Source organism: Syngnathus scovelli, chromosome 12 (genome assembly GCF_024217435.2).
Source record: "Syngnathus scovelli strain Florida chromosome 12, RoL_Ssco_1.2, whole genome shotgun sequence".
In the NCBI taxonomy this organism is placed as follows: domain Eukaryota; kingdom Metazoa; phylum Chordata; class Actinopteri; order Syngnathiformes; family Syngnathidae; genus Syngnathus; species Syngnathus scovelli.
Window position 1 is genome coordinate 10,798,855 of NC_090858.1, and position 24,983 is coordinate 10,823,837.

At 40.6% G+C, this 24,983-nt stretch overlaps 3 protein-coding genes and 1 long non-coding RNA gene across 8 annotated transcripts; 2 read left to right on the top strand and 2 right to left on the bottom strand.

Moving 5' to 3' along the window:
• Nucleotides 1–98: 98 nt before the first annotated feature.
• Nucleotides 99–6,023, bottom strand: mlh1 (mutL homolog 1, colon cancer, nonpolyposis type 2 (E. coli)). Of its 2 annotated transcripts, none has more exons than XM_049736318.2 (19): nt 5,563–6,023; nt 5,391–5,481; nt 4,480–4,578; nt 4,344–4,417; nt 4,197–4,269; nt 3,676–3,767; nt 3,553–3,595; nt 3,391–3,479; nt 3,216–3,328; nt 3,055–3,148; nt 2,452–2,605; nt 1,840–2,150; nt 1,480–1,634; nt 1,147–1,255; nt 1,015–1,078; nt 786–950; nt 621–713; nt 433–543; nt 99–349 (listed from the first exon to the last, which is right to left on the bottom strand). In XM_049736318.2, exons 1-19 carry the CDS (start codon nt 5,667–5,669, stop codon nt 194–196), a joined length of 2,193 nt encoding a protein of 730 aa, XP_049592275.1. In that variant the 5' UTR covers nt 5,670–6,023; the 3' UTR covers nt 99–193. The 2 variants fall into 2 exon arrangements, with proteins under 2 accessions (XP_049592275.1, XP_049592274.1); XM_049736317.2 differs by having other exon boundaries at nt 1,480–1,640; nt 5,563–6,022.
• A 1,767-nt stretch (nt 6,024–7,790) lies between these two features.
• fam83ha (family with sequence similarity 83 member Ha) lies at nt 7,791–20,835 on the top strand. 4 transcript variants are annotated; one of them, XM_049736279.2, is made up of 6 exons: nt 7,791–7,962; nt 13,227–13,678; nt 13,767–13,931; nt 15,699–15,823; nt 15,969–19,323; nt 19,415–20,835. In XM_049736279.2, the coding sequence occupies exons 2-6, from the start codon at nt 13,235–13,237 to the stop codon at nt 19,424–19,426; spliced, it is 4,101 nt and encodes a 1,366-aa protein (XP_049592236.1). In that variant the 5' UTR covers nt 7,791–7,962; nt 13,227–13,234; the 3' UTR covers nt 19,427–20,835. The 4 variants fall into 4 exon arrangements, with proteins under 4 accessions (XP_049592236.1, XP_049592237.1, XP_049592234.1 ...); XM_049736280.2 differs by having other exon boundaries at nt 13,231–13,678; XM_049736277.2 differs by lacking the exon at nt 7,791–7,962 and adding an exon at nt 12,109–12,383.
• Nucleotides 20,836–21,094: 259 nt separating this feature from the next.
• Nucleotides 21,095–23,274, top strand: LOC125978729 (androgen-dependent TFPI-regulating protein). The gene is made up of 5 exons (XM_049736349.2): nt 21,095–21,721; nt 21,794–21,919; nt 21,992–22,093; nt 22,173–22,288; nt 22,885–23,274. The coding sequence occupies exons 1-5, from the start codon at nt 21,389–21,391 to the stop codon at nt 23,051–23,053; spliced, it is 846 nt and encodes a 281-aa protein (XP_049592306.1). The 5' UTR covers nt 21,095–21,388; the 3' UTR covers nt 23,054–23,274.
• Nucleotides 23,074–24,286, bottom strand: LOC137840824 (uncharacterized). The gene is made up of 4 exons (XR_011087907.1): nt 24,135–24,286; nt 23,996–24,049; nt 23,791–23,838; nt 23,074–23,671 (listed from the first exon to the last, which is right to left on the bottom strand). It is a non-coding gene; the product is annotated as an uncharacterized lncRNA (long non-coding RNA).
• Between the last annotated feature and the right edge of the window lie 697 nt (nt 24,287–24,983).

The window sequence follows — 24,983 nt, forward strand, 5'->3', positions numbered from 1 at the left end:
GGCCACACTAGTGAATTCAAAGTGGATAACAAAAGTGCCAAATTAAATGCTCAAAAAGCTTTCCATATCGCCTCACTGAAAGTCACTTGAGCCAGACGTACAAAGAACAAATTTAATGACAACATACAAAACGTTACACAAGGTCAAATAGAGCAGCATGTGATGTTGATGCTTCTGAGGCTTCCTGGTTTATCTAACACCTCTCAAACACTTTGTAGAGATCCGGTAAGTTGGCGATCTGCAGCACCGTGCCGTCCTCACTCATGTGTTTGGGAGGACTGATGAGCGAACGGAAAGCCTTGCAGAGGACATGCTCAACGTTCCATTGCCATGAGTTGAGCTCTGCATCCTAACGTGACAAAAAAATAAAACACACAGATCAATGATGACCTTTAAGCTACATGTGTTGACAACCATCTCATGTCCCCTAACCTGCTGCTCTCCTGGCTCCGCCTCCAGGATGTATTGCTTCCTTATTGAGTAGAACCCGCTGCACTCTTTGCTGAAGTCTCGAAAGCATTCTTTTTCATTGTCCCAGTTTACCTGCAGAATGCCAAGCAAAAGCCTTAAGCTGCTATCATGAGCATCCATGAGAAGAATTTTAACTACTAGTCCATCACCTCTGTCGCCAGGCGGAGAATGAACATGGGCAAACCTTCCATGATGGGTGTGTACTTGTCAAGCAACAAAGGTAGTCCTCTTAAATTGCCCTCCTGCAGTGCACAATTGTTGTTACACAACAAGTAAATCACAAAAACTGTTTGACTAAGAACATGAAGCTCAACCTGGTCAACCTCCATAGAGAAATAGTCCTCCAGCATCTCTGCTTTCTTTGTCAGGAAGTCCACTATATACTGAGCCAAGCCTTCCTTGGGTCCATCCTCCTCAGTCCAGCCACTCTCCTCAGAGTCCAGAGCCAACATGGCCAGCTCATAAATGGGAGCCGGTGTCTAGAATCGTGTAAAGGCCCATCAAAAACAAACCATCGCCACACAGTGGTCACTTGCTACCTACAGATAGTCGGAGTACACCAAAGTTCCCAAAGTCATAGATGAGGATTTGGTAGAAGAGCTCCTGGCTGCAGCAAGGTGAACAATGACAAGTAAATTGATGGTTTGGTAAATTTTATGTGAGCAAACGCCTGACCTTAGTGTTGTGGTGTTGAGCAGGTAGAGTTTAGTGCGATGCTGGATTAGAGTCCACTGCGGGTTGACGCAGCCCACAAACGAGTGATTCTGTAGCATCTCCTGAAGGCCTGGCGGCACACAGGAGATGGATTATTCCGTTTCTCTTCGCTGACGTGTTATTTAATGACAAAAAGAAACACACTTAGGACAAAACTTAAGTGGTAGGTGTTGATCAACATCATATTAATCTTACATTGCTACTATGTGGCCCTGAAAAATAAATGGCTTGCAGATTAATTGATTAAAAAAAGAAATGCAAATGAGGCAGGAGCTCAATGGCGCTCATTAATACCTTTGTGAGTGTTGTCATTAATTTCGCCTCTCAGCTCTCTGATGCTGTTTAGTTTGATGACTCGCCTCTTAGGCGTTTCTGCAGCCGTCAGATCCTCGCGTCCCTCTCGGGTCTCCTCCTCCTCCACCTCTTGCTGCTCTTTCCTGAGACGCTTCCTGGTACTTGAGACAAGTTATAGTCATTCATGACTTTGTTGCGCTTCTTGTGAAAATTATTTAGGCCAGTTGGGGGCGGTAGAAAGCCACTAATGTTCAACAAGTAGAAGTGAAGTGTTGAATGCTATCCATCCATTCATTCATTCATTTTCTATAGAGCTTGTCTTCTTTGTTCCTGACACAGACACAAAAGGGAAAGAGTCACCTTTGGACATCATGCGCTTCATCGCTCCTCTCCTCACTGTTCGACAGCTCTGCCTCCATCTGGTCCAGGGCCTCCAGCATGTCCAAATCATTCGGCTCGACAGTTTTGGACTCAGAATCCGCGTCGTTCCGCCCAACGGGTTCGGGCTGGGGAGGGAGCTTTTCCTGGGGTTGGAGGAAGGCGTCCAGCTTCTGAACACGACAATCGGTCCGCACCATCTGATGCGCGTAGACACGCTCGGCAGACTCCGACGCGGTGTTGGAGGACTTGACCTCACCTGCTCCGCACACAGACAGCCCTGGCAGCAATGTCTGCACAAAGATAACGCAAGGCAAGTTTATTCCTCAGCACATTGCCAGCCAAATACAGTAGAATATTTGCCCAACTCATTTTTAGCCGACTGTGTTCTTGATAAAAATCTTTCATCAGGTCATGGTAATCTGCACAGATTCAACCAAGGCAACTGGAGATTTCTTGGCAAAAACACAATAGCACTCGAGTTGAGCTGGAATGAACTCCAGCTCAGCCCGTGAGGCTACAATTTGGTCTTACACTATGTATTATCGCGACAAACTTTTGCCCTGCTCAATAACGCTAACACACCAGTTGTACCTGAGTGAAGTACGTGCGTGAGGAGTTGGAGCCGAGCAGCTTGCTCTCAACGTGCTTCTGAACGCTTTCGATGACACTGTCCTCATGAAGGAAATGCACTTCGTGTTTGGTGGGGTGCACATTCACATCTACATTCTGAGGAGAGATCTCTAAACTGCAGAGATCAAGTCAGACAAAAACAGTTCACATAAAGTGGATGTAAAAAGTTAGAAATCACTCAAACCTGGCATTTGAACAAGGGTGTGTAGACTTTTTATATGCACTTATTGTACTGTACACTTGAATACTTTGTTATAATACAACTTTTACTATTTAAGCCCATAGATCTGACATTGTAGCAATAATCAGGGTATTACAAGGGTTTTTATTTCTAAATGTATAATAGTTAATTAGAATACTTAAGTCCAGTTAATTAGAATGTCTCAGATATGGTTACCACAATTCTGGTGCAAAATTATCAAACTTCTACAGTTCTCGAAATGATAATGATATTGGGTATATCAATCATGTTCATTATATATATATTTAAAAAAACTCTGACACATCTTACAGTCGTTTGCAAAGCAAATTGCGCACCATGTCCACTTTAAAACGTGTTGTTACCTGAGATAAAGAAAAGGGTGTGTGTTCTTGGGCAGGTACGCTGCATAAACTGTCTCCACTGCTTTCTTCAGCGCGCTCGACTCCACCAGACGGTCTGCAAGTGTTGTTCAGTCCCAACCATTTCATGAGTGAGCAACACTTCCTGTGTGTTTGGTACTCACGGTTGATGAAGAGGACCATGATGCATTTCTTGACCGAGTAGTTTGCGTTGGAGATGTAGCCTTTCAGTTTGAAGGCCAGCTTCTGGTCCTCGCAGCCAACCTCAATCAGCTCCCTAGGAATGTCACCGATAGTCAGCAAATACCGTTTGAGGTTCCTTCCTCAATTGACTAATACCTGCTGACTGCATTGCCAAAAACTCCTCGAATATTATCCACCACTGAAGCGTTGGGTAAAGTCCTTACATCTGCTAAAGTCTCTCCTTGCTGGACGAGAACAACAACTTGTATGAATAATTAATATTATTCACTTCGATTCATTAGTGAGTTACTCTCTCACCTTCTTGACAGAGAAGCTTTTCCCGGAATTGTGTATGGCATACCTACAAAAACAAAACAAATCCCCAAACATTGACTACAGAAAAAGTGTTATCAGAAGTAACTCTGATGTGAAGAACAGCACCTGCTCACCACCTCTACAATCCTGGAGTACTCATCGCTAGGGCTTTTCAAAGCTTTCCTCCTGGTGGACACGTTGTAGAAGAGATCTTCCGCCTGTGCACACAAAGACCAAAATAGCGCATTTATTCGAAGTGGGCACAAAGTTAGGCACACCTGCTTGATGTAATAAGACTAAAATGACCTCCATCAAAAATTCTGCACTTGACTGTATTGAGGTAGGTATAGTATTGAGGTAACTTATTAACTTTATCTATCTATCTATCTATCTATCTATCTATCTATCTATCTATCTATCTATCTATCTATCTATCTATCTATCTATCTATCTATTTGGCGGCGTGGGGTTTGGAATTGATTGTTGTTCTTTTTGTTATATATTGTAATATGTTGTAAAAAAATATATAATAATCAGCAAAAATTGGAAGATTTTAAAAGAAATGTCAAGCAACCTGTCCCAGGCACCTCTGGCCCAAAATCACCCCAATAGAAAATGCTTGAATGGACTAGTAGCTTTTAACTTACAAGTATTTGTGTTCCCTGGTTTCCAGCGCAGGGTTTCGGAGGGCCTTTTAGTTTACCATCACTGTAGGTGCCTCTGCAAAGTACAAGAAGGAGGAGCAATGTCATCCATCTCCCTCATTGTGAAACCTATTTGACATGTGGCCATACCTATAGGCGCATTTGGCATCAGCTGTCTTTGACGTTATGGTGACATGAGCAACGTGACTTATACTGGCCAGAGCCTGCAAACAGATATCAGCAAGTTGTGTGTTGTTTTTGTATATTATTCAGTGTCAACGCTTACCTCTCCTCTGAAACCATAAGTCGCAATGGCAGAGAGATCCTCGAATGTTTGCAGCTTGCTTGTGGTAAAACGCTCGCAAACTATTTCCATGTCTTCTTTCTGCATCACAAATAAAGACGTTTTGGTCATAAATAATCCATCCATCCATCCATTTTCTGAACCGCTTAGTCCCCACGGGGGTCGCGGGCGTGCTGGAGCCTATCCCAGCCGTCATCGGGCAGTAGGCGGGGGACACCCTGAACTGGTTGCCAGCCAATCGCAGGGCACACAGAGACAGACAACCAATCACACTCACACTCACACCTAGGGACAATTTGGAGTCTTCAATCGGCCTACCAAGCATGTTTTTTGGAATGTGGGAGGAAACCGGAGTGCCCGGAGAAAACCCACGCGGGCCCGGGGAGAACATGCAAACTCCACACAGGGAGGGGCGGAGGTGGAATCGAACCCGCACCCTCCTAACTGTGCGGCGGACGTGCTACCCAGTGCGCCACCGAGCCGCCCGTCATAAATAATGTCAATTTTAATTTCACTCTGTACTGCACAAATTTAGTCATTTTGTTTATGCAAGGCGAAGTGATGCACATGGTAACTGTGAGTCAGGGCATTTGTTTGAATTACTGGGGGGTCCTCAGTTTACGACGGTATGTGAACGTTACAAAAGCTATACTAAGCACAGTGAGTAACTGAGTATGAAATTATCTATGATAGCCTTGTCCTTTCTTGTCTTTAATCAATTGAAATGGGGAAAATGTGGCATTTTAAGTAATAATATTATTATTATAATTACTATTGATAATAATAATATCATCACTAATTTAAAGCAAACAATAAGAACGTTTTTTAAATGTGAAAGGTCCATGAAAATGATGATCTCCATCGCATGGGCGAGCCTGCATGTACCAGCCTACCCGAATACCGGTGCCGTTGTCCAGAATCTGCAGCAGCTTCAGTCCGCCGTCTTTAACCGTCACCTGGATATTAGTGGCCTTGGCGTCCAGACTGTAACATTTAAACACATAAAACACACTTATTTCGAGGGACGCAAACTTTTACTGCTGGCTCTGAGTGCGTGTGACGTACCAGTTTTCAATCATTTCTTTAACAGCGTTAGCGGGTCGCTGTATAACCTCTCCCGCGGCTATCCGGTTGACAACCGTCTCGTCGAGCCTCCGGATGACACCCGCCATCGTTGACAGGATTCCACCGCTTCAATTAATGTGCTAATCGGCTAAACCTCTGTGGCCATGCTGTTTACATTTGTTTGTTTACAAGTCGCTACTCGAGCAGGAAGGCGGAACTTGCGTTGAAAGAGATAATATACACGAAGATGTCTCATTCTCAACTGCTATAATTTCACTGTCTTGGTTTCTTTTGTTGCGATATTACTACTTTGTTTATATAATCATGATACTTAAAATAACAAAGATTAATTTACACAAATTTGGCCGATGGATGTTTTGGTATTTTGCTGTAGTACTATTGCTAGTGCATCTTTAATTGTACTCACGATCTTTGGGGACAGCAGCGCGCGCGGAAAATAGGGCGGGGTCTAACGTCGCACGAGAAAGATGTCACCACGTTATTTTTCTTCTTCGTGCACAAATCTATCGTAGCTTCAAACGTTGATATTATCCATATCGCCACCCAGAGTTTGACGTGTGCACATATACTCCATGCGTGTGTAATCCTGAAGCTGTGCCTGATATTTAAATATTCTTCTGTAAGGTAGTATAAAATGTGCTCTTTCTTATTACTGCTACAAAAGAATAACATTGGTGAACTTTAGTCATCAAGCAGGATGACTTCATCAGAATGAAACACTGTGAGGAGGCTCCCCTGGGAGAGGCGCTGTTGAGTAATTCAATCAGGCGGAGATTTGGGGATTTTGTGCAGACTGACTGTAAAGTCACCATTTCATCGTGTCATCGCATAGATAATGCCAAATTAACCTTAAAAGTGGCAGTTAAGTTTTTATAAATAAAACATTTTAATAAATACTCTGCAGAAGATGGATTTTAGTCACATTTTCCGCTACTTAATGAACACCATATAGCAGGGGTGTCAAACAATTTTTTTTCGCGGACCGCATTGTAGTCACAGTTTCTATCAGAGGGCCATTATGACTGTCAACCCAAATAAATGTATGAGCACCTCATATTATATACAGTATAAGCTACAAAACAAACTGACAAATAACCCGTTTTTAAATCAGACTAGTAAAAACTGGTCAGATTTGAAAAAAAAAAAGATATTTCTAAAAGTGAAAACAATTTGCAGTTCTAGTAATGACACGAATTTGATGCACAATTTGTCTTCACGGGCCACATAAAATGATGTGGCGGGCCATGAGTTTGACACCCGTGCCATATACTAGCAACGATGGCTTGAATGGAAAATTGTATACAGCAGATGGGTTGCCCTTAGAGATTTCCATTTCATTACTCTTCAGTAAATCATGTCAGTTCTGTGGCTGTTACCTATAGCCTATTGATCTCATTAACATTTTTCCTCAAGTGCATTTTTCATTTATGACCTTACTTTCCAGGTCGGCGTCTACGTAAGTGCTGTTTAATTGCTTGATTTCATAGAAACAGTAGAAGCATTCCAAGGGATCACTTTGAGCACCAACTTGGCATAGGCCACTTCTTCCCGCAGCTTGTTGCACTGCTTTTTGAGCCTTAGTTTCAGTACAGTCAATAATAAACAGCCTCTGGCAGATGCACAGCATAACCAGAAATGTCACTGAAAGTATGAAAGGAACTATTTTGAACTGTAACATATTAATGTCTTTCAATTGTTATGCTTGCAGATAAATATGGGCCACAAGCATTTGCTCACCTTTGACCCGAATGAGGACAAACGCAATAGGTAATGTATGAATGATATCTTTACATCAAATGTGTATTGGAAGGAAATGATGTGCATCCTGTGAATGTCTTTGACGTAGTGCAGGAAAGAACTTTCTGGAAATGTTTGCATCCACAGGATGTGTCTCTGCAAACAGACAAAAGAACATAATCAAGAAAAAATGAAGGAAGACACCACGGCTAAATATAATGCTATGGACTGTTTATGATATCAGGCAGCCATTATGACGTAAAGGTGAATCACTCAGCATTTTTTCATCAAGTTTTCATTTACATTTGAATAGGATCAAATAAATGTTAATAGAGGTCACGGGTGGTTCAATAAAGCCCCTCCCCTTTTGTTCATTTTAAACACTGTTGCAGCTATCTCACACCCCCTTTTTTTCTTTTCTTTTCTTTGTAACTAGAATGCTTGAGCTCAGAGTACAATAGCCACACCTACCATGGGTCGCTACTTGTGGTGACAAGCATTTCAAAGTATGCAAGTTCATATGATTGCAAGCTAGAGAACAGAAAGTCAAACTTGAAATGTTTTGGGGTTAGTGTCGAAAAGGCTGACAGGATCACAGAATGAACTGTTTACTGATTTGGCACATCAGAGATTAAAAGGCAGGTAAGACATATAGCTAACTTGGAATCATTCCACACCTTCATGCTACTGTGACTGATACATGGTTGACATACATTCCACACTAACGATAGTCCTCAATGTGTGATCTGGTTTTGCAAATCTTTTTTGGTTTTAATCTCTTCCAGTAAGTGAGATGAGTTTATCTCACCTCCAAGTTCATTACTTGAGAGTAAAATGGATTATATCTTAGAAACATCAGATATTGTGGAAATGCAATAGTGTGTGGAATTTGTTATGGCCTCTCCAAATGACACATTGTGAAACAGTTTTTTCTTTCTATGAAGATGCTAGTCAAACTTCAAGATATCTGACTTTTGGGTGTTTGGCTGTAATGCGAAGTTTACACTTCATTATATATATGTAAAGCCTCAGGTTCCCCATAAAGGAAAAACATGAAAACTTGCATGTCTTTGTTCAATTTCATAGAATGATTTTTAAGTAGTTGTGAAATCCCATCAGATCAAGTTGCAACTTGTTTGCCTTTTAGATCCTCAACTGAGACAGTCCTTTTTTCCCCCCTCATGATTTCACATGTGACAAATGTTGAGCCATGGCAAAAGGCTGTGAGTCACTGAAACCTTTTAAAATTGTATTTAGTTTTGTTGTTGTGTCTTTTCCAGCAATGTTCGGTTTGTAGTTTACAGTGGTATCATGAGCAGTGTTTACGTTTTGGCTCGCAATGTTGTAATGGTGGCATGTCTGTCTCACATTTTATGGTTTAAACTGACCTCCGGCCTTCCTGTGTATAAGTTTGCATGTTGTCCACGTGTTTGCATGAATATTTTGCGTGTACTTTGGCTTCCTCCCACAAAATGATTGTTTGTCTATAGGTGCATAGCGAGTGATTGGCAATCAGTGCACGATATACCTCCACTGCATCTCATCCTTGTTCTTTCTGTGATGTAGAAAATGAATGGATCATTGTGTGACTTCCGCTTTCTTGGTCTCTCTATTTGTGTATAACCTCATCTCCAGGAGAACGGTGCTGTTGCACAAAAGGCTTCACCCAGTAATGAATCTCACAGCTGCATGTGCTTCCTTCTCTCTTTTGTTTTCCAATGTCACATTTCCTACTGTAGCTTTAAAAAGCACCAGTAATAGACTTTCAGTACTTACAATACTTTTCGTACAATAACAGTAGGAGATCCCCTGACTAACGATGAACAGAACATTTTCATCATGCTAGCCTCAAAATAAAAACAAGCTTGAACGGACTTGTTTATCATCGTGTGATGCTTGATAGTTTTATTTCACTGCCATTTATAAGTGTCTTTAATACAAAAAAAAAAAGCATTATTATTGTTATTTATAGTATCCATTTTCTACAGCATTTGTCCTCATGAGGGTCAAAGGTGAGCTGGATGTTCTAGCTTAGTGTTTGATGCGTCATAACCAAAGCTATCAGTCACACAGTCATTGACTAAATACCAAATGTATGTTTTGCTCTGAGCCACAGCGTTCACAAGGGTCCAATAGTGCAAGGTGTGCCATAGCAACTATCTATGATCAGTTTGAACATTTTATTGTTAGAAAGGAACAATAAGGGATTGTTTTCACATCACCACTTTGGCAGATAGCATGCATCACTTGCTTTACTTTTGTTATATCATAGTCCATCACAAGGCATGGCTATTTTCGCTCACAGGCAATATCAAAACATTTGGTCTCTCCCTCTCGCTCCTTCTATGGTTCAAACAAAACATACAGACATGGTGCTTAACTCCTTGGATTCCAAATTCCTAGATGTTTAATCAGAGAAGATGCATCATCCTTGGTCATTGGCCATTGTCGTACGTAATTGTTTATGTTGCATGAAAAGTAGACAAAGATTCAAAGTTGACAGAGCACTTAAACACTGTGAGCTATTCCTGCGTGATGTTTATAGAAATACATCTTCACAGATAGTTTAAGAGCATTGCCTTTTATTTGTAATGTACACCATGGCGCACATGCATAATTTAATGAAGCTGCTTTTTCTCAGGCTCCTGAAAGGTTGACATGTTTTATTTGAAGTGAACGTTATAGGCGTTGTGTTCTCTCACTGTATGATTTATTTTAAAGTTGTGAACGTGCACTGCATGCTAATTTGAAAAGTGCTGCATTGCCTTCCAGTTTGTGAGTTTGATCCTCCCACTCGTGTTAATTAATTGCTTTTGTTTGTACGAAGGCATGCATTTGTGTACGCGAAAGCTACCATGGTAATGGCCTCTTCTCTCAGTGTGGTTGAAATTCGGTTTCTGAGGGAGGAAAAAAAACCACATTGTTTGGATTTTGCTGCCCAAGCAAGTCAAGTCAAGTCAAGTTTATTTGTATAGCCCTAAATCACAAACAGTCTCAAAGGGCTTCACATAGCCAAAATTGACAATTATTCTCAAAGCATCCCCTGATCATAAACTCCCAAAAGGGCAAGGAAAAACTCAAAAAAACCCTGCCAGGGGAAAATGAGAAACCTTGAGAAGGGACCACAGATGGAAGGATCCCCCTTTCAGGATCACCAGGTTGTAATGGATGCAGAGAGTGCACAAGTAATACATAATATGAAAATCAATGAAAAAATGGATGTCGGAGGTGCCCTCGATTGTCCTGGCAGTGTCTTCAAGCGGGTTGAGCCGCAGTTCCTTCATCTTGAATTGGTCCCCGAGAATCCAGCTAGCCGCTATCAGCTTTTGAGCCACCTAACCCCCTCCCCAGCCGGGGAGGGGGTGGGCGGAGAGAACAAAACAAACTCCGGCCAAATCGGCCATCACAAGTTAGTTAAAGGCCATCTCATAGAAATGTGTCTTTAAACGTGTCTTAAATGTTTCTACTGAGGTAGTAGTTCTAATATCCATTGGTAGGGCATTCCAAAGCTCTGGAGCCCGAATAGAGAATGCTCTAGACCCTGCAGACATTTTCTTGGCCCTCGGTATAACTAAAAGACTAGCGTTTTGCGAACGAAGGTTACGAGACGGAACATAAGGAACGACTAGGTCGACGAGATATGAAGGCGCTAAGCCATGCAGTGATTTATAGGTTAGTAGAAGAACCTTGAAGTCACATCTTAAATGGACCGGGAGCCAATGTAATTTGGCTAATATTGGGGTAATGTGATCAAATTTTCTTGACCGTGAGAGCAGCCTCGCAGCGGCATTTTGCACTAACTGTAGACTTTTGATACTGGACTTAGGAAGACCAGAGAATAATACATTACAGTAGTCCAGCAGCATGAATACAGTAAGTGTGGCTTCTTTATGCAAACGGGAAGGAATGAAATGTGTACAACCTTTTGTGTTCATTTCTTTTATTTATTTTTGCCAAACTTTATTGTAAATAGCCACAAAAAAATCAGATTTCCTCCTCATCTGGGTTAAAAGAGAGACCATGATTATAACCAATAAATACAGTTTATAAAATGTATTGATTGTTTTACCGATTAATTGAAGAATCTGATTTTTAAAAACCTGTTCTAATTTCCATCCTTTATTAAAAAAAAAAACCAAGATATTACAGTAATCCCTCGTTTATCACGGATAATTTTTTTCCAAAAACAGCCCGCGATAAGTGAAATCCGCGAAGTACAGTCACCAACAAGAAGTACTGGGCAGGCTAACGAGTTAGCATAAATATGCTAATCGTGCTAACACGCAAAAACAGACTTCTAAAGGAATGTAAACGAACATTTGGAGCAATACTACATTGTCCTCAAGGTTAGACACATATTTCCTCAATTTAGAAGTTTTATTTTGACTTTTAAATGTTTTTTTTAATTTGGGGGGAAAATCCGCCATGTAGTGAAGCCGCGATAAACGAAACGCGAAGTAGCGAGGGATCACTGTATTTCAAATTGACTGCAGAAAACAAACAGATTATGGTTTGGCTATTGGTTTGGTAAACACAGGTTAAAATGTTTTTCGTTTTTTTCTGTTTTTTGCCATTTTCAATGCCCATATCGACGCCTATCCTTCTATCCATTGACTGACTTGTATTTTCTGAGAATGTTCAAGTAGCTTCCTAAAAAGACAAAGAGGAAAGTAAGAAGGGAGGGTGACAGTAGACAGAGAGAGAGAGAGAGAGAGAGAGAGAGCGAGAGAGAGAGAGAGAGAGAGAGAGAGAGAGAGAGAGAGAGAGAGAGAGAGAGAGAGAGAGAGAGAGAGAGAGAGGGGGCGGCGCTCGGTTGTCCCCCTGCACTTCTCGCTGTTAGCTCACTTGTCGTCTACATGCCTACAGCGTGACAATAAACTGGTTTAACTAGGCGACGGGCAAAAAAAAAGAAAAAAAAAAGACGATGTGTCAGAACACTTTCGGAAGGTTCCTCTTTTCTTAGGGGCGCGACTGGCAAGGCAGCGACCGGAAACACGGCAAAATGGCCCGTTTCGAGTTCAGAGGACGTGAACCGTGACGATGATTTGACGTTAGTTTGCTCAGTAAGTTTACCGATTAACGCTGCACGTACTTGTTTTGTTTATGTGTGTATGTGGTGGTGAGTTATGTGTGTTGTGACGTTATGGAGTCTAACATATGGCCCAAAACATTTTTGCCAACGTTTTTACCTGTTAGTCGTCATAACAGATGGGTGACAGAAACAAAACTTTTAAACATGGAGCCTTACGAGCGCCGTTGGCTCGCCTATTTGTACCGTATTCGTCCGTCTGGCTGTCGGTTTTTATGTTTTTCACTGGTCTTTTTTGGGGGTGGCCAGCGGCTAAAGAGTGTTTTTTTGTAAATTCGCGAATGGAGTCTCGTGTTTTGGGCCAGAGGGAGGAGCCGCACCCATAACTATCCCGGACTGGAATTTCATCTCTTCTCATTCATTTGACTTAAACCGCCAATTGTAGGAAAACAGGGTGAAGAAACTTAAATAAGTTTACAAAGTTACATATTATTCCTCTTTCTAATTTGAATATATGTTGTTGTCTATAACAGTGTTGGAACAAATGCCGTATTACTATTTTTGGAAAACGATAAGTGTTAAGTGTACTACTTTCAGTATTTTCTGTAGTATTTGGAATCAATGTGATTACACATTGCACATTTGTTGTGATATCTGATGTAAATACTAACATTGAATGTCACTCATAATTGTTCTTAAAATCATGTTGACGTCAAAATGGCCTCTGTAGAGGGTTTAAAAAAAGCCTATACTAGTGCATATTTTTTTATTTAGATCTCTATTTTAATGGTAGTGTTGTTTTGTACCTTACAGTATGTGTTCCACATGTGAGGCATTTAAATGATTGTGCTTTCTTTTGCCCTCACCATCTCCTCAGCCAGCAGTATGGCACGTCGCTCTCAATGTTCTTCTGCCGGGGATAATCCCCTGCACCCCAACTACCTTCCTCCTCACTATCGGGAAGAGTATCGTCTGGCAATTGATGCACTGATTGAGGAAAATGTGGACGGATATTATGAGTTCCTCCAAAAGGCAGATGTGGTGGATTTCCTGGCTACACCTGAGATCCAATATATTCAGAGTTCAGCACACCTTCCTCAGCAGGCCACCTACCAGGAGCAAACCTTTCTCGAGAGTGGAGGAGACAGCTCCTCGGATACATACTGGCCAATACACTCGGACCTGGATGCCCCTGGCCTGGATCTTGGTTGGCCTCAGCTGCATCTTTTTGGTGGACCCACGGAGGTCACCACTCTGGTTAACCCTCCTGAGCCTGACATGCCAAGTATCAAGGAGCAGGCCCGGCGACTTATCAAGAATGCTCAGCAGGTTGTTCTTTGTTTTGTTTTTTATGGCAGCAGACTACTGTACATGAATGACCCTCACAGTGTTGTCATATGTGTTTTTGTTTCCACAGGTTATTGCCATAGTGATGGACATGTTTACTGATGTTGACATATTTGCCGACATTTTAAATGCAGCCATGAGAAACGTCGCTGTCTATATTCTTTTAGACGAGCAGAACGTGCATTATTTCATGAACATGGTGTCCAACTGCAGAGTAAATCTACAGAGTATCCAAGTAAGTCATTTAAAGCCGTACAATATACATTATTATTACTTTAGAAATGAAAGCAACTACAGGGTCCGGCGAAATGATCGAATACATTTGTAGGTTTAATGAAATGGAAATAAATTAAAAAAAAAAAAAAAAGTTTTTTTTTTCCGAAAAGTACATATAATGCCGTTTTGTTTCGTTTCATTTCATTCTCGTTACGTTTTCGAATAATGTCATTTTGGTCTGCCACATTTTCTGGAGTTCTGGCGGTGCGAGGTCGGCCGGTTAATTTTCGTTTCAATGCTGATCCACTGGGTCTGAAGTTAGTAACCCATAACAAGATCGTGTGTTGAGCAGGTCATGTCTACCAAGTCCGAAGCGCAAACTGAACGCTCGTTGTGTGTTACGGATTCGTTCTTGATAAACGTTTCCACAATGAAAGCGCGATGCTCACCGGTCCAATTCATGTTAGCAACTGTAACGAAACAAAATAACATTATTCGAAAATGAAATGAAACAAAACAAAATGGCATTATAGGTATGTACTTTTAAAAAAAAATAAAATGTTGTTTCTTTAACTGATTTTCATTCTATTAAACCTACAAATATGTCAGATAATTTTGCCGGACCCTGTATAATTGAGTTATTAGCAGCAATTGCCGTTTGTTATCTGAAGTATAAGAAGAACTACAATTCATGTTCACACAGATTAAAAAAATGAGCAGGTTTGGGCATGGACCTCGCCTTCAACATTGTAGCCTAATTGTGTGAGAGAAAGGAGCATAATTAGCGTTGTAAACATCCTACAACAATAGCAAAGCAGGAAGAAGTTGTTGAAATAACTCACTGAGCCATAGTTATGTGTGGCGAGTATTACAAGTGTATCATGCAATCATTTTCCCCCGGTTACTTTTTTTTTTTTTAACCAAATAATTGTGATTAGGGTTAGGTGATGTTGCACTCACCAACCTTCTGATTTGGTTGCTTGTTTGGTAATTTCAGACCTAAAAAGTCTACACACCACTGTTCAAATATTTTTTGTTTTATAGGAAATGAAAACAAGATTACTCATTTCAAAACATTTTCCACCACTAATGTGATCTATAAACTATACATTTTTCTTTAAAGCTTTTGAAGAGTGTAAATATAATTTACTAGCAACTAAGACAACATGGCTGCACAAGTGTGCGTAAATATCTTAGCAGTGACTGTGTTCTAAATTCATCACTCACATTCAAACTAATTTGAATGAAAGTCAGAACATATCTGCCACCATTTTTAACATCTCTGATGTTCAGTTCAGATGTTCTACTTATTTTTAGTCACATTTTACGAGCCATGTTCCAAAATGCATGCAGGCAAATGTGTTATCATCCGATGACAGCAAGTTTGAAATTTTCAGCCAGAATCCCAAAAGGTATGAAAGGCGCAAATTAGGGCTGGACAATATATCAAAAGAATAGTGATATTGTGATATCGGCCCATGCAGTGTTTCTTATGGAATTGTATGTTTTGAATCTGAATTGTATCAGTCTGATGCACGCTTAAATATGCATCACCATCTGGGTAATTTCGATTAATTAGCCAAGTATACATTAAGATTTGTCTGCATGAAAAAAAAAGTAATGATATCATTATATAAATGTTATTTCTTTAGGACCATGTTAAATATTACAGTAATATCAATATTGCAATATTCAGTCACCATATTGCATGTTTTTGCGATATTGTGCAGCCCAAGCCCCATTCTGGTTTAATCTGAATACAAACACTACAATATTTCTTTTGCAGTTTCTACGTGTAAGAACTGTATCTGGCATCACTTATCACTGCCGCTCAGGGAAATCCTTCAAAGGTCAGATGATGGATCGCTTCTTGTTGACAGACTGCAGGGCCGTACTGAGTGGGAACTACAGGTAACGTTCCTACCTACCCTACTTGATACAATTGAAAAATGAGGTGCAATGAAATGTGTTGACACATCACTTAGCATGTGTTTGTCCAAATGAACTTGGAAGCCTTAACATTTATTAATATAGTATTTATTTTGCTTCTGCACAGCTTCATGTGGTCTTTTGAGAAACTACATCGCTGTATGGCACATCTTTTCCTTGGACAGCTTGTATCGACTTTTGATGAAGAGTTTCGGATCCTCTTTGCTCAGTCACAACCATTATTGACTGATGGGCCTGCTGCCATGGAAGACATTGGCCTTTTACAAAAAAGGCAATACCCAAGTAAAATAACTTCACTCGTGTACAGAGAGCCCAGAAAGTTTCTACCAATGGACATGCCTCATGCAGATGATTGGACTAAACCATCATATGATGAACAAATGGAAACTGACTGGAGAATGTCACACTTGAAAAGAAATGACTCTTTCCATGGTCCTGTTGATATGTACAGTCAGCAAGGTCACTCCAAGTTTCCAATGATGGAAAACCCTGCTTTGAAACGCAACATTTATGCTGAAGGTGTTACCGGCAGGTACAATTACCCATTCCCGACTCAACCCGCAGCAGACCTTGAGGCCCGGGGAAGGCTGTTTCACAGGGGGCAGCAGAAAATTGTGGGCCAAAACTATCATGCTGCAGATCAGTATTCTGAACCAGGCTTACCACAAGAGATGGAGCCATTTGATGACTTTGACCCTGTGCTTAACTATTTATCATCCACCAGGAATGTGGACTTTGAGCAGGTCTCAGAGAAATTACAACCCCCTGCAGATTTGGCTTCAAGTTTATCTCAGCCTACATTGGATGATAAACAGTTTTTACAGGAGCCCAACGCTGACCGGAAAGACCCCATGGTAAAGCGGGGTTTAAGGAACTGGAGAATTAACTCCTTCCTTAGTGCACATGATATTCCAGGGGATGAAGGCCTGCCATCGATGCCGCCTCAGGCAACAGATCCTTTCGAGGAGCCATCCATCACGGTTCAGCCAACAGAGTTATCCATTCCTAAAATCCCAAATGTCCGAGAGTTTAAAATTCCTGTCGTACCGAGAGTAAGTCAGTTGCCATGTTATGCCAAAACTTTTGCATTGGAACCAGAGCAGTCAAATAAATTGCCAGAAGAAAGTACCGCTGGGCCAGCTGACACCAAAACAACACCAACACCCTCCGAATCATCATCAACAACTGAAGGGGAGAAATTAGAAGAGGCTGAACAAAAGGAACCGACCGCTTTTCGGAAGGAAGAGTCCTTTAGGAGAAAATATAATCCAGCAATGCCAAGAAGCTCAAGATTAAGATCATCTCTGATATTTAACTCTTTAGAGCAACATACAGCAGGACAACAAGATGACGAGAGTAACAAAAATGAGGGCGATCAGACAAAACTACCATTTGCTTCCCAGGTTTTTGGACAAAGACGGTCAGCCGCCAGGGAAGCTTTCGGATGGACTCGTTACCTAAAGTCGTTCGATAGCTCTGCCCCGGAAGCATCCAAGCAAGAGGGAAATGATAAACCACAGGATAAAGATTCATCAAAGGAGGATTTAAAGAGTTCCTCAGAAAATCTCGAGGTACAACATCCAGATATTGAACAAGCAAAGGTTTCTCCATCACCATCTAGATTGAAGCGGTCTGAATCTGATATTTTAAAAAGTGATCAAGCACTCAAGTCTTCGGTCGACAAGATGTCATCTGTCGATATGAGTGATCCTGATAAGAGATTCGTGTTTTTCAAAGAGCTGGCAGCAAAACGCAAAGCTGCTAAGGCTGCAGAAGCTGAGAAGAAAGGCACGAAGACTGAAATGAAAATACCAACTCATCCTGACAGTGCTGGCCCAAACGATGGAAGGAAAGATGATAAGACTTCCCAACTGTCAATGTCACCAAGTGTTACGTCAACAGATTTAAGTACAGCAAAATCTACAGAGCCACCTGTTGATGTCAGTCACCAGACAAAGAAGCAAGAGGGCCAGGTCAGTAATCTAACCGTTGTCTCCCAAAGCTCAAAACGTGAACAACCAACTGATTTAAAAAAGGTAGAATTGGGGAACACCCAAACGGCAGCATCTTTATCTGTTTCTGCAGAAACAGAGACTCATCAGTGTGAATCAGAAGATCCAGAGCTTCACAAAGCTTCCTTGAGTGAGTGTAGCTCTGGTCACCAATCCATGATAACAAAAGAAACACATGCTAATCTTCCATCGCTTAAGCGTAGCACCGATAAAAGCTTATCACCGGTTCTTACTCCCACCACGGGGGATTCAGCATCATCTTCTGCATCTAACATCCAAACTCGAGACTCATCACAGGTCAAGAGCAATGTGGTTTCTCTTACTCTGGCGCCACAATCTAGCAAAGTAGCGCAGCCAGATGCGAAAAACTCTAACTCTGAAAACACTGCTTTCATTCGTGGCCATCAAAGCACATCCATTCCTCATGACTCTAACATAGACTCACCTAGTATGCAGTCCTTAACTGACAAAATACACCAGGAAAAATCTGTCAGTGCCTCCTCTCCTCGTCCCACCCAGTCTACTGAGGAAGCCATTTTGAAGAAGAAACAAGCAGTGGCTGCTCAGGACCAAAACGTTTCTGTAGATGAGTCTGGGGTGTCACCCATTGGTGCCCTCTCATCTCCCAGACAAGACAAAGGGGACGTCCCACTGGAATCCAATATATTTGGCGTTCATATTCATTCTAAATCTGACCGAAAAGAAGACTCATCTCAAGAGCAATTAAGGCAAACAACTTCCCCGACTGACGCTAACCTGGGACGATTGTCAACTCCTGCTGTTCCAGATTTATGTTCATCTGCGTTGGTTCAGTCTGTTTCGCCTACTCACGCCGAAAGTACAATGACAACATTACATGGATCTCCAGACACCAACCTTTTAACCAATGGGAATCCAAACGACAGAAAGAAAATAACAATGCACCCTACCTCAGTTGACACATCTGTTAGGACGGTGCCAGCACCTCTTGATAGCATTAGCATGGACTATCAAAATGATGTCAGCAAAGATTTGAAATTGCCTACAGTTTTTGAAAATAAAATGGAGGACAGTGAAAGAATAAATGAACCGACAGGGCAAAATAAATGTTCAGGAACGACAGCAGAGGACGGGGTACCATCGCAGCTATCCAAGCAGCCAAAGTCAAGCCAGTCTCGCTATCACTCATCAACTGCTGGCGTGCTCTCGAGCAGCAACCTCCGAGATGATACCAAGCTGCTGCTCGAACAAATTTCGGCAAATAGCCAAAACAGGAATGAGTCTACAAAGGAGTCACCCGTCACTGATGATGAGAAAGAAGATGAAGCTGACAAAAATGCCAAGAGGGAAAAAGAAAGAGAGATCGGGTCACTAAGCAGCGACATGCCAAATTCGTCTCAGGATCGTGACAAGCTGCTGGAGAGGCTTCAAAATATGAGGAAGGAGAGGAAAGTTTACAGTCGCTTTGATGTAAGCTGAATTATTCTTCAAATATTTTTCACACATTAAGATTTGTGCTCATCTCTATAACCAAAAACTATTTTCCCCCTCTCCCTTTTAGATGACTTCTTAACTGGGATCCAGAGAGAAAGCCACGAGAAAAGATTAGAGACTGAAGTACAGCAGAAAGCTGACAAAAACGTTTTAAATGATCAGTAAAGACCAATAGGGTAGGGGTTCTATTTGTCAATCACTATCATTTAAGTCAGCGTGGCGTGCGTTTACTGACGGTTGACAGCGCACATGTAGTATGTGATAAACAGTTTTAAAGACATGGATGGGTAAAGTGCAATTTGTTACAAGAGACTATTTGAAGAGCCTTGGCTTTTTATTACATTACTCTCCACAGTACTTTGTTCAGAATGAACTTGTTTAGAATCATGATCATAAGAGCCTGCCCTGCTTTTATAACATGGGGGTGTTCAAAAATATACTATGATAAAGACAACATAGTTTCTTACCAATTAGCTGGATGAACTCTAAACTTTGTACAGTAAATAGAAATCAATTCGATCCAGTCAGACATTTATTCGTAATGCAGAAACAGAACTTGTTGTAAAGTATCTTCTGCCATCTAGCGGGTTTTCTTGTAACTACAGGCCCCCCACGTCAACATCGTTGCTCTCATAACTAAGGGCAAATGGAAATGTTACCGCATTTGGTGACTTGTTGGAAGTGTGATAGAATGACATAATTGCCTCATTTACATATTTCAGCAGCAGTCGTGGTATTCTGCTCATGTAAGTTCCTTTTAAACTTGGTTTTCTCTGGAATACACAAGCACGCATTTGTAAAAGTAAGAAAGACTTAGAAACCTGCTTGCTGATTTAGAATTAGAATTTACAATGCCAATACTGTATAGTTATCTTAATGCTATTTAGAAAAGGTATTTAGTCCAATAATAATAATCACGCGTTGGAAACATGAGGACCGTAAGTGTGATAGAAGCAATCACATCTTGAACCTGATTTATCTTAGGTAAACTTTTAAGAATCGTCTATTAGTTTTGTTCTTTTAACTGACTATAATGTGGCAATGAAGGTATTCATTAATAAATAAGCTTCACTTTTTAAAAAATCAATTTGCATAAAAAAAACTCCAGACTCTGTTCAGTGTCAAATTATTGTAATGCCAACTTTTTGTGTGTGTGTGTTATAATGTCTGAACAGCTTTGTCACATTATTGGTGTATTTTTGCAGTGTTTGAGTCATCCATATTACTGTCATGGCAATAAGAAAACATGTTCCTTAAAGGACCTCAAAGCCTGACCATGTACAGGAGGTAAATGACAAACTTGTTTTATATTTTGTGATTGAAGAAACTCAGCTTTTGTGCCTTTGTATTCTTCTGAAATTGTGCCTTACCTGTAAAAACCTCTCAAATGAAACAAACTAACAAAATAGAATGATTTTAAAGATACTTTTAATTGATGTCTGGTCTTCTAGACAAAATGGAGAAAATAAATTGCTTTTAAAATGTCAATATTGGATCTCAGTTTTAACTCAGATGGTATGTATATATATGCACACCAATCCATTCATTATCATCTGCACTTGCACTCATACCTACAGGCAATTTGGGGTGCTCAAATAGCCTACCAAGCATGTTTGGGGGATGTGGGAGAAAGCCCATGCTGGCACAAGGAGAACATGCAAACTCCACACAGGGAGGGCCGGAGGTGAAATTGAACCCACACCCTCTGAACTGTGAGGCAGACATGCTAACCAGTTCACCGACGTTTGTGTGTGTGTTTGCGTGTGCGCATGCGTGCGTGAGCCCAGCATTAGCTCAGCATGAAAACATTTCAACGATTGCTGCTTTCATGTGTGCGTTTTTTTCATTTGTTGAGCATTGTGCAATAATGACTCCATCATACTACCCTGCACACATGACAGATGCAAGACATTCAGGTTTTCCATGTTTAGCTTCAACCAGATACTCTGCCTCGTACCTACCGTACTTCTCTCTACATCATATTTGTCTGACTGAGTAGATGTGATCAAGCTCACCGAGCATAACATAGCCATTAAGTCACATGCTGCACAGCGCTGCTTATGAAAGACACACTCCTCTGCTGTACTTCCTTAAGAACAGTGGGCCTCTTGTGTGTGCATTGCAGTGTGCTTTTGCACTAATCTTCTTTTCAATTTTCACGCTTCAACCTGCAGCTTTTATCAGCTTGTATTTTGCTTTGTGGAAATCAGTCTGTTATAAAATGACTTCAAGCCTGAAGAGCGTTTACCATATCAGCGCATTCAGTTGGTATGCTTTTGTTGTCATGACTTTGGCTGCTAAGGATGGTGAGGAGTTACCACCTGGGATCTGTGCGTATGGGGGACCTTGGAAATACCTCACATTTTTGAACTTAGTAAGTACAATATCATGTTTGGAGGAGATGACATGTACAGACATATACGGTATCTTACTTGCTGTGTTTCAGATACTCCAAATGTTATTCTTTGGATTGACGGCCGTGAACGATCTTCAGCGTGGGAAAAAATCTGATAGCACACTGAAAAGATTTACAGATCTAATATTCTCTGTCTTTGCCTTCCCTGTAGGCATGGTGAGATTTATACATTGAAAACTTTTTTAACAATGTTACAGAACAAGTCAATACAACTTAAGTCTTTTTTAGTTTGTTGTTCTTCTCTTTTGGGCTCTATTTGCCTATGACAGAGAGTTGGTTTACCCGGCAACAATGGACGCCTTCATCCCTCCTTGGATTAACCACGCTATGGTCTGAAAAATTTGTATTTTCAACACTTTATACATGATTAATTCCCTTGTAATGACTCATTTCTGACCCGTTTTCTTAGCATACAGTTGTCTTTCCTTTGTTACTTGGAGAATTCCTGGTGCAGCCACATGCCTACCCACGAACAAAAAATGCACTGGCCACACTGGGATTAGTGGGTGCGGGTTACCTATTCTGGTAAGTGCCCAATCACTATAATACAGACTGAAATGATAAAGAACTGAACTGCTGTTGTCGCAGCTTTGTTAATTTTCTGCTTAGGAAGTTTAAGATAGTGTCGTCCGACATCTGGACTATTTTAACTGTATTTAAAATGAACAGTAAATGTGTGTGTGTGTGTTTTTTTTTTGTACATTTAATCAAAGACACAGGTCTTGAGACAAAAAGGCAGCAGTGGCCCACTGCATCTTTTTATGTGCGACAAAAATAAATAAGGATGACTTTGTTTTTAATAAAGGCATTTGTGTCCTTTTATTTTGACAGGAAGCAAATAAAAGCAAATTTGCTGTTTTCATAAATTCATTCCTTTAAAAAAAAAATATATATATATATATAATAAAGCATTGGGTTGTCCTATTTTCTGTGACGTGATTCCAAATTAATTTTTTTGTTAAAAAAACATTTAACAATCCAATGCAGCTGATGTTTTAACCGTCATGGCAGCCCACGTGATGTAAAATAATTACTACATTTTTGCCTGTGGGGAAAAAAACGATTTCGACTGATCTGTGATAGTGAAACCTTTTTTCCCTTCCTTCTTACATTCTCTGCAGGATTCTCTGGGTGCACGTCAAAGTGGGGATTTGGGTGTATCCCCTTCTTGGACATTTAAATGCTGTTGGTCTGCTAGGCTTCTTTTGTTTTAACATGTCTTTGGTGACATTAATCTACCTCCTCGGAGACAAACTCAACAGCCGCGTGTGGGGAAAAAAACTTCACTGACAGAGGAAAAGACAACAGGGTTTTGATCATTTGTGTCTCTTTGCTTTTGTTTCAAAGGCAACAAACAACATTATTTACCATCTGCTAGCCTTGATCAAGAATATTGCAGTGTAAACAGCAAGTTCATAATCTCACTGGAAAGATTTGTGGATTCTAGCACTTTACAACAAAAGTGTGTACAAAACCTAAAAAAAATCTAAATAAAACAAGTTCCAGAGACATCCTTTGTCTGCTGTTTCTTGTAAAATCCAATCCTTTTTTTTTTTAATTGATAAAACTATGAATTGAAACAGCAGAAACAAAACTGTGGTAACTTTCTCTGCACGTCTAATGTCATTGTAGGGCAATTCATCACGGAGTCATCATTTTGGCCTGTGTCGGAAGGAACTCCGGTAATTCAAAACACCATTCTAAATAGCCGGAGGTTGTGATCATTCAGTCACTATCTTCACCAACAGGGCTTTTGTCGTGTTCTTGAATAATCACGTGCATCTGTCAACGTCATCCGCCTCTGAGATCTCTGTAGCCTTTAAGATGGTGGAGGTAGTTTGGATCAGCATCCACCAGGCCTACTGAAAGGATCCTGGCCAATAAATGCAGATCTCCCTCACTCAAGTCCTTCCGTTGACACACAAAAATATCAATTATTGAGTCTCTTATCATATGCACCAAGAGTCATTTATTTATTTATTTATTTATCTATTTATTTATTTATTTATTTATTTACAAATACTGACCTTGTTGCCGTTCGATTCCAATATCTGTGTTTTTTTAGGTTTATTTCCCTGTTGAAGACAATAATCAAATTAAAACCTCAGCCATTGAGCACAAAAGTTATTTTGCTTCTGGTGTCAGTTTGTGGAAATTAACCACTTGCAGAGCACTATCATCAAGCTCAATTGATCTAAACAAAAAGTAAAATCAATTTTAAGGTTCACTTGCCTCTGTAAGTCCTTTTGAGAACCACATAATGATGACGAGAAGGCCTGCAACTGTCTGTTGGTTTGAACCGAAATGCTGCGGTCAACATCACAAATGTAAGACCCAATTAGACATCAATAAATGAAATGTTTTTACTTACCCCGAGCAAGTACAGCATTTCTCTTCTTGGTGCCCTGAATTGTTAAGAAAGAAGTGTCTCCTGCTCTGAGTTGGAAGCACACTATAATGCTTGAACCAAATGGGAGGGAGAACCTGCCAGACAGGATCTGTAACGTTTTCAATTCTTTCTCCCGTGATAAGAATTCGCATGCTTTTACGTAGGTGACTACGTAAAATAGGGTGTTGTTTCCATTTAAGTGTCATTGTTGTCCCGCTGTTATTGTTTTCCTTGTTTCTCAATAGCGGATTGCAGTAAGGGGGAAACTTGACCAATAATTTGACATTCTAAATATAATTGACACCCTGGGGGTGGATAGACCGCATTGAAATGTGTACTTCTGCTTCATAGGTCTAAGGTTTGATGTGGAGTTTGCATGTTCTCCCAACACTTGCTTGGAATGTATACGTAATAGAAAATGTGACTCTACATTGTAGATAGGCGTTAATGTTTATGCATATGTTGCCTGTAGTTGGTTGGGAACCAGTTCAGCTTGAACCCAGCCTGTCACTTTTAAGTCATTAACTTAATGACATCCTAGGAACATTTTTGCAGCTGCTTCTATGTTGCATATACGCTGTCCATAACTTTACACAACTACAGTAAAGCTCACTGTTTCCAATATGCACTGTGGTTAGTATAGCTACTGTGATCCATCCATCGATACGTCCTAAATGTGACATGTGATCTACATTTTTTGCTAACTTAATGGTATATTTTCTAATACTAAGCCGTGCCGAGCTCCAATTTGGAAGCTGAAAATACTGAGAGCCACTAAAACCTCAAACCACCAATCTGAACAACGTGATGGTTCAATAATTCCCAGAAATG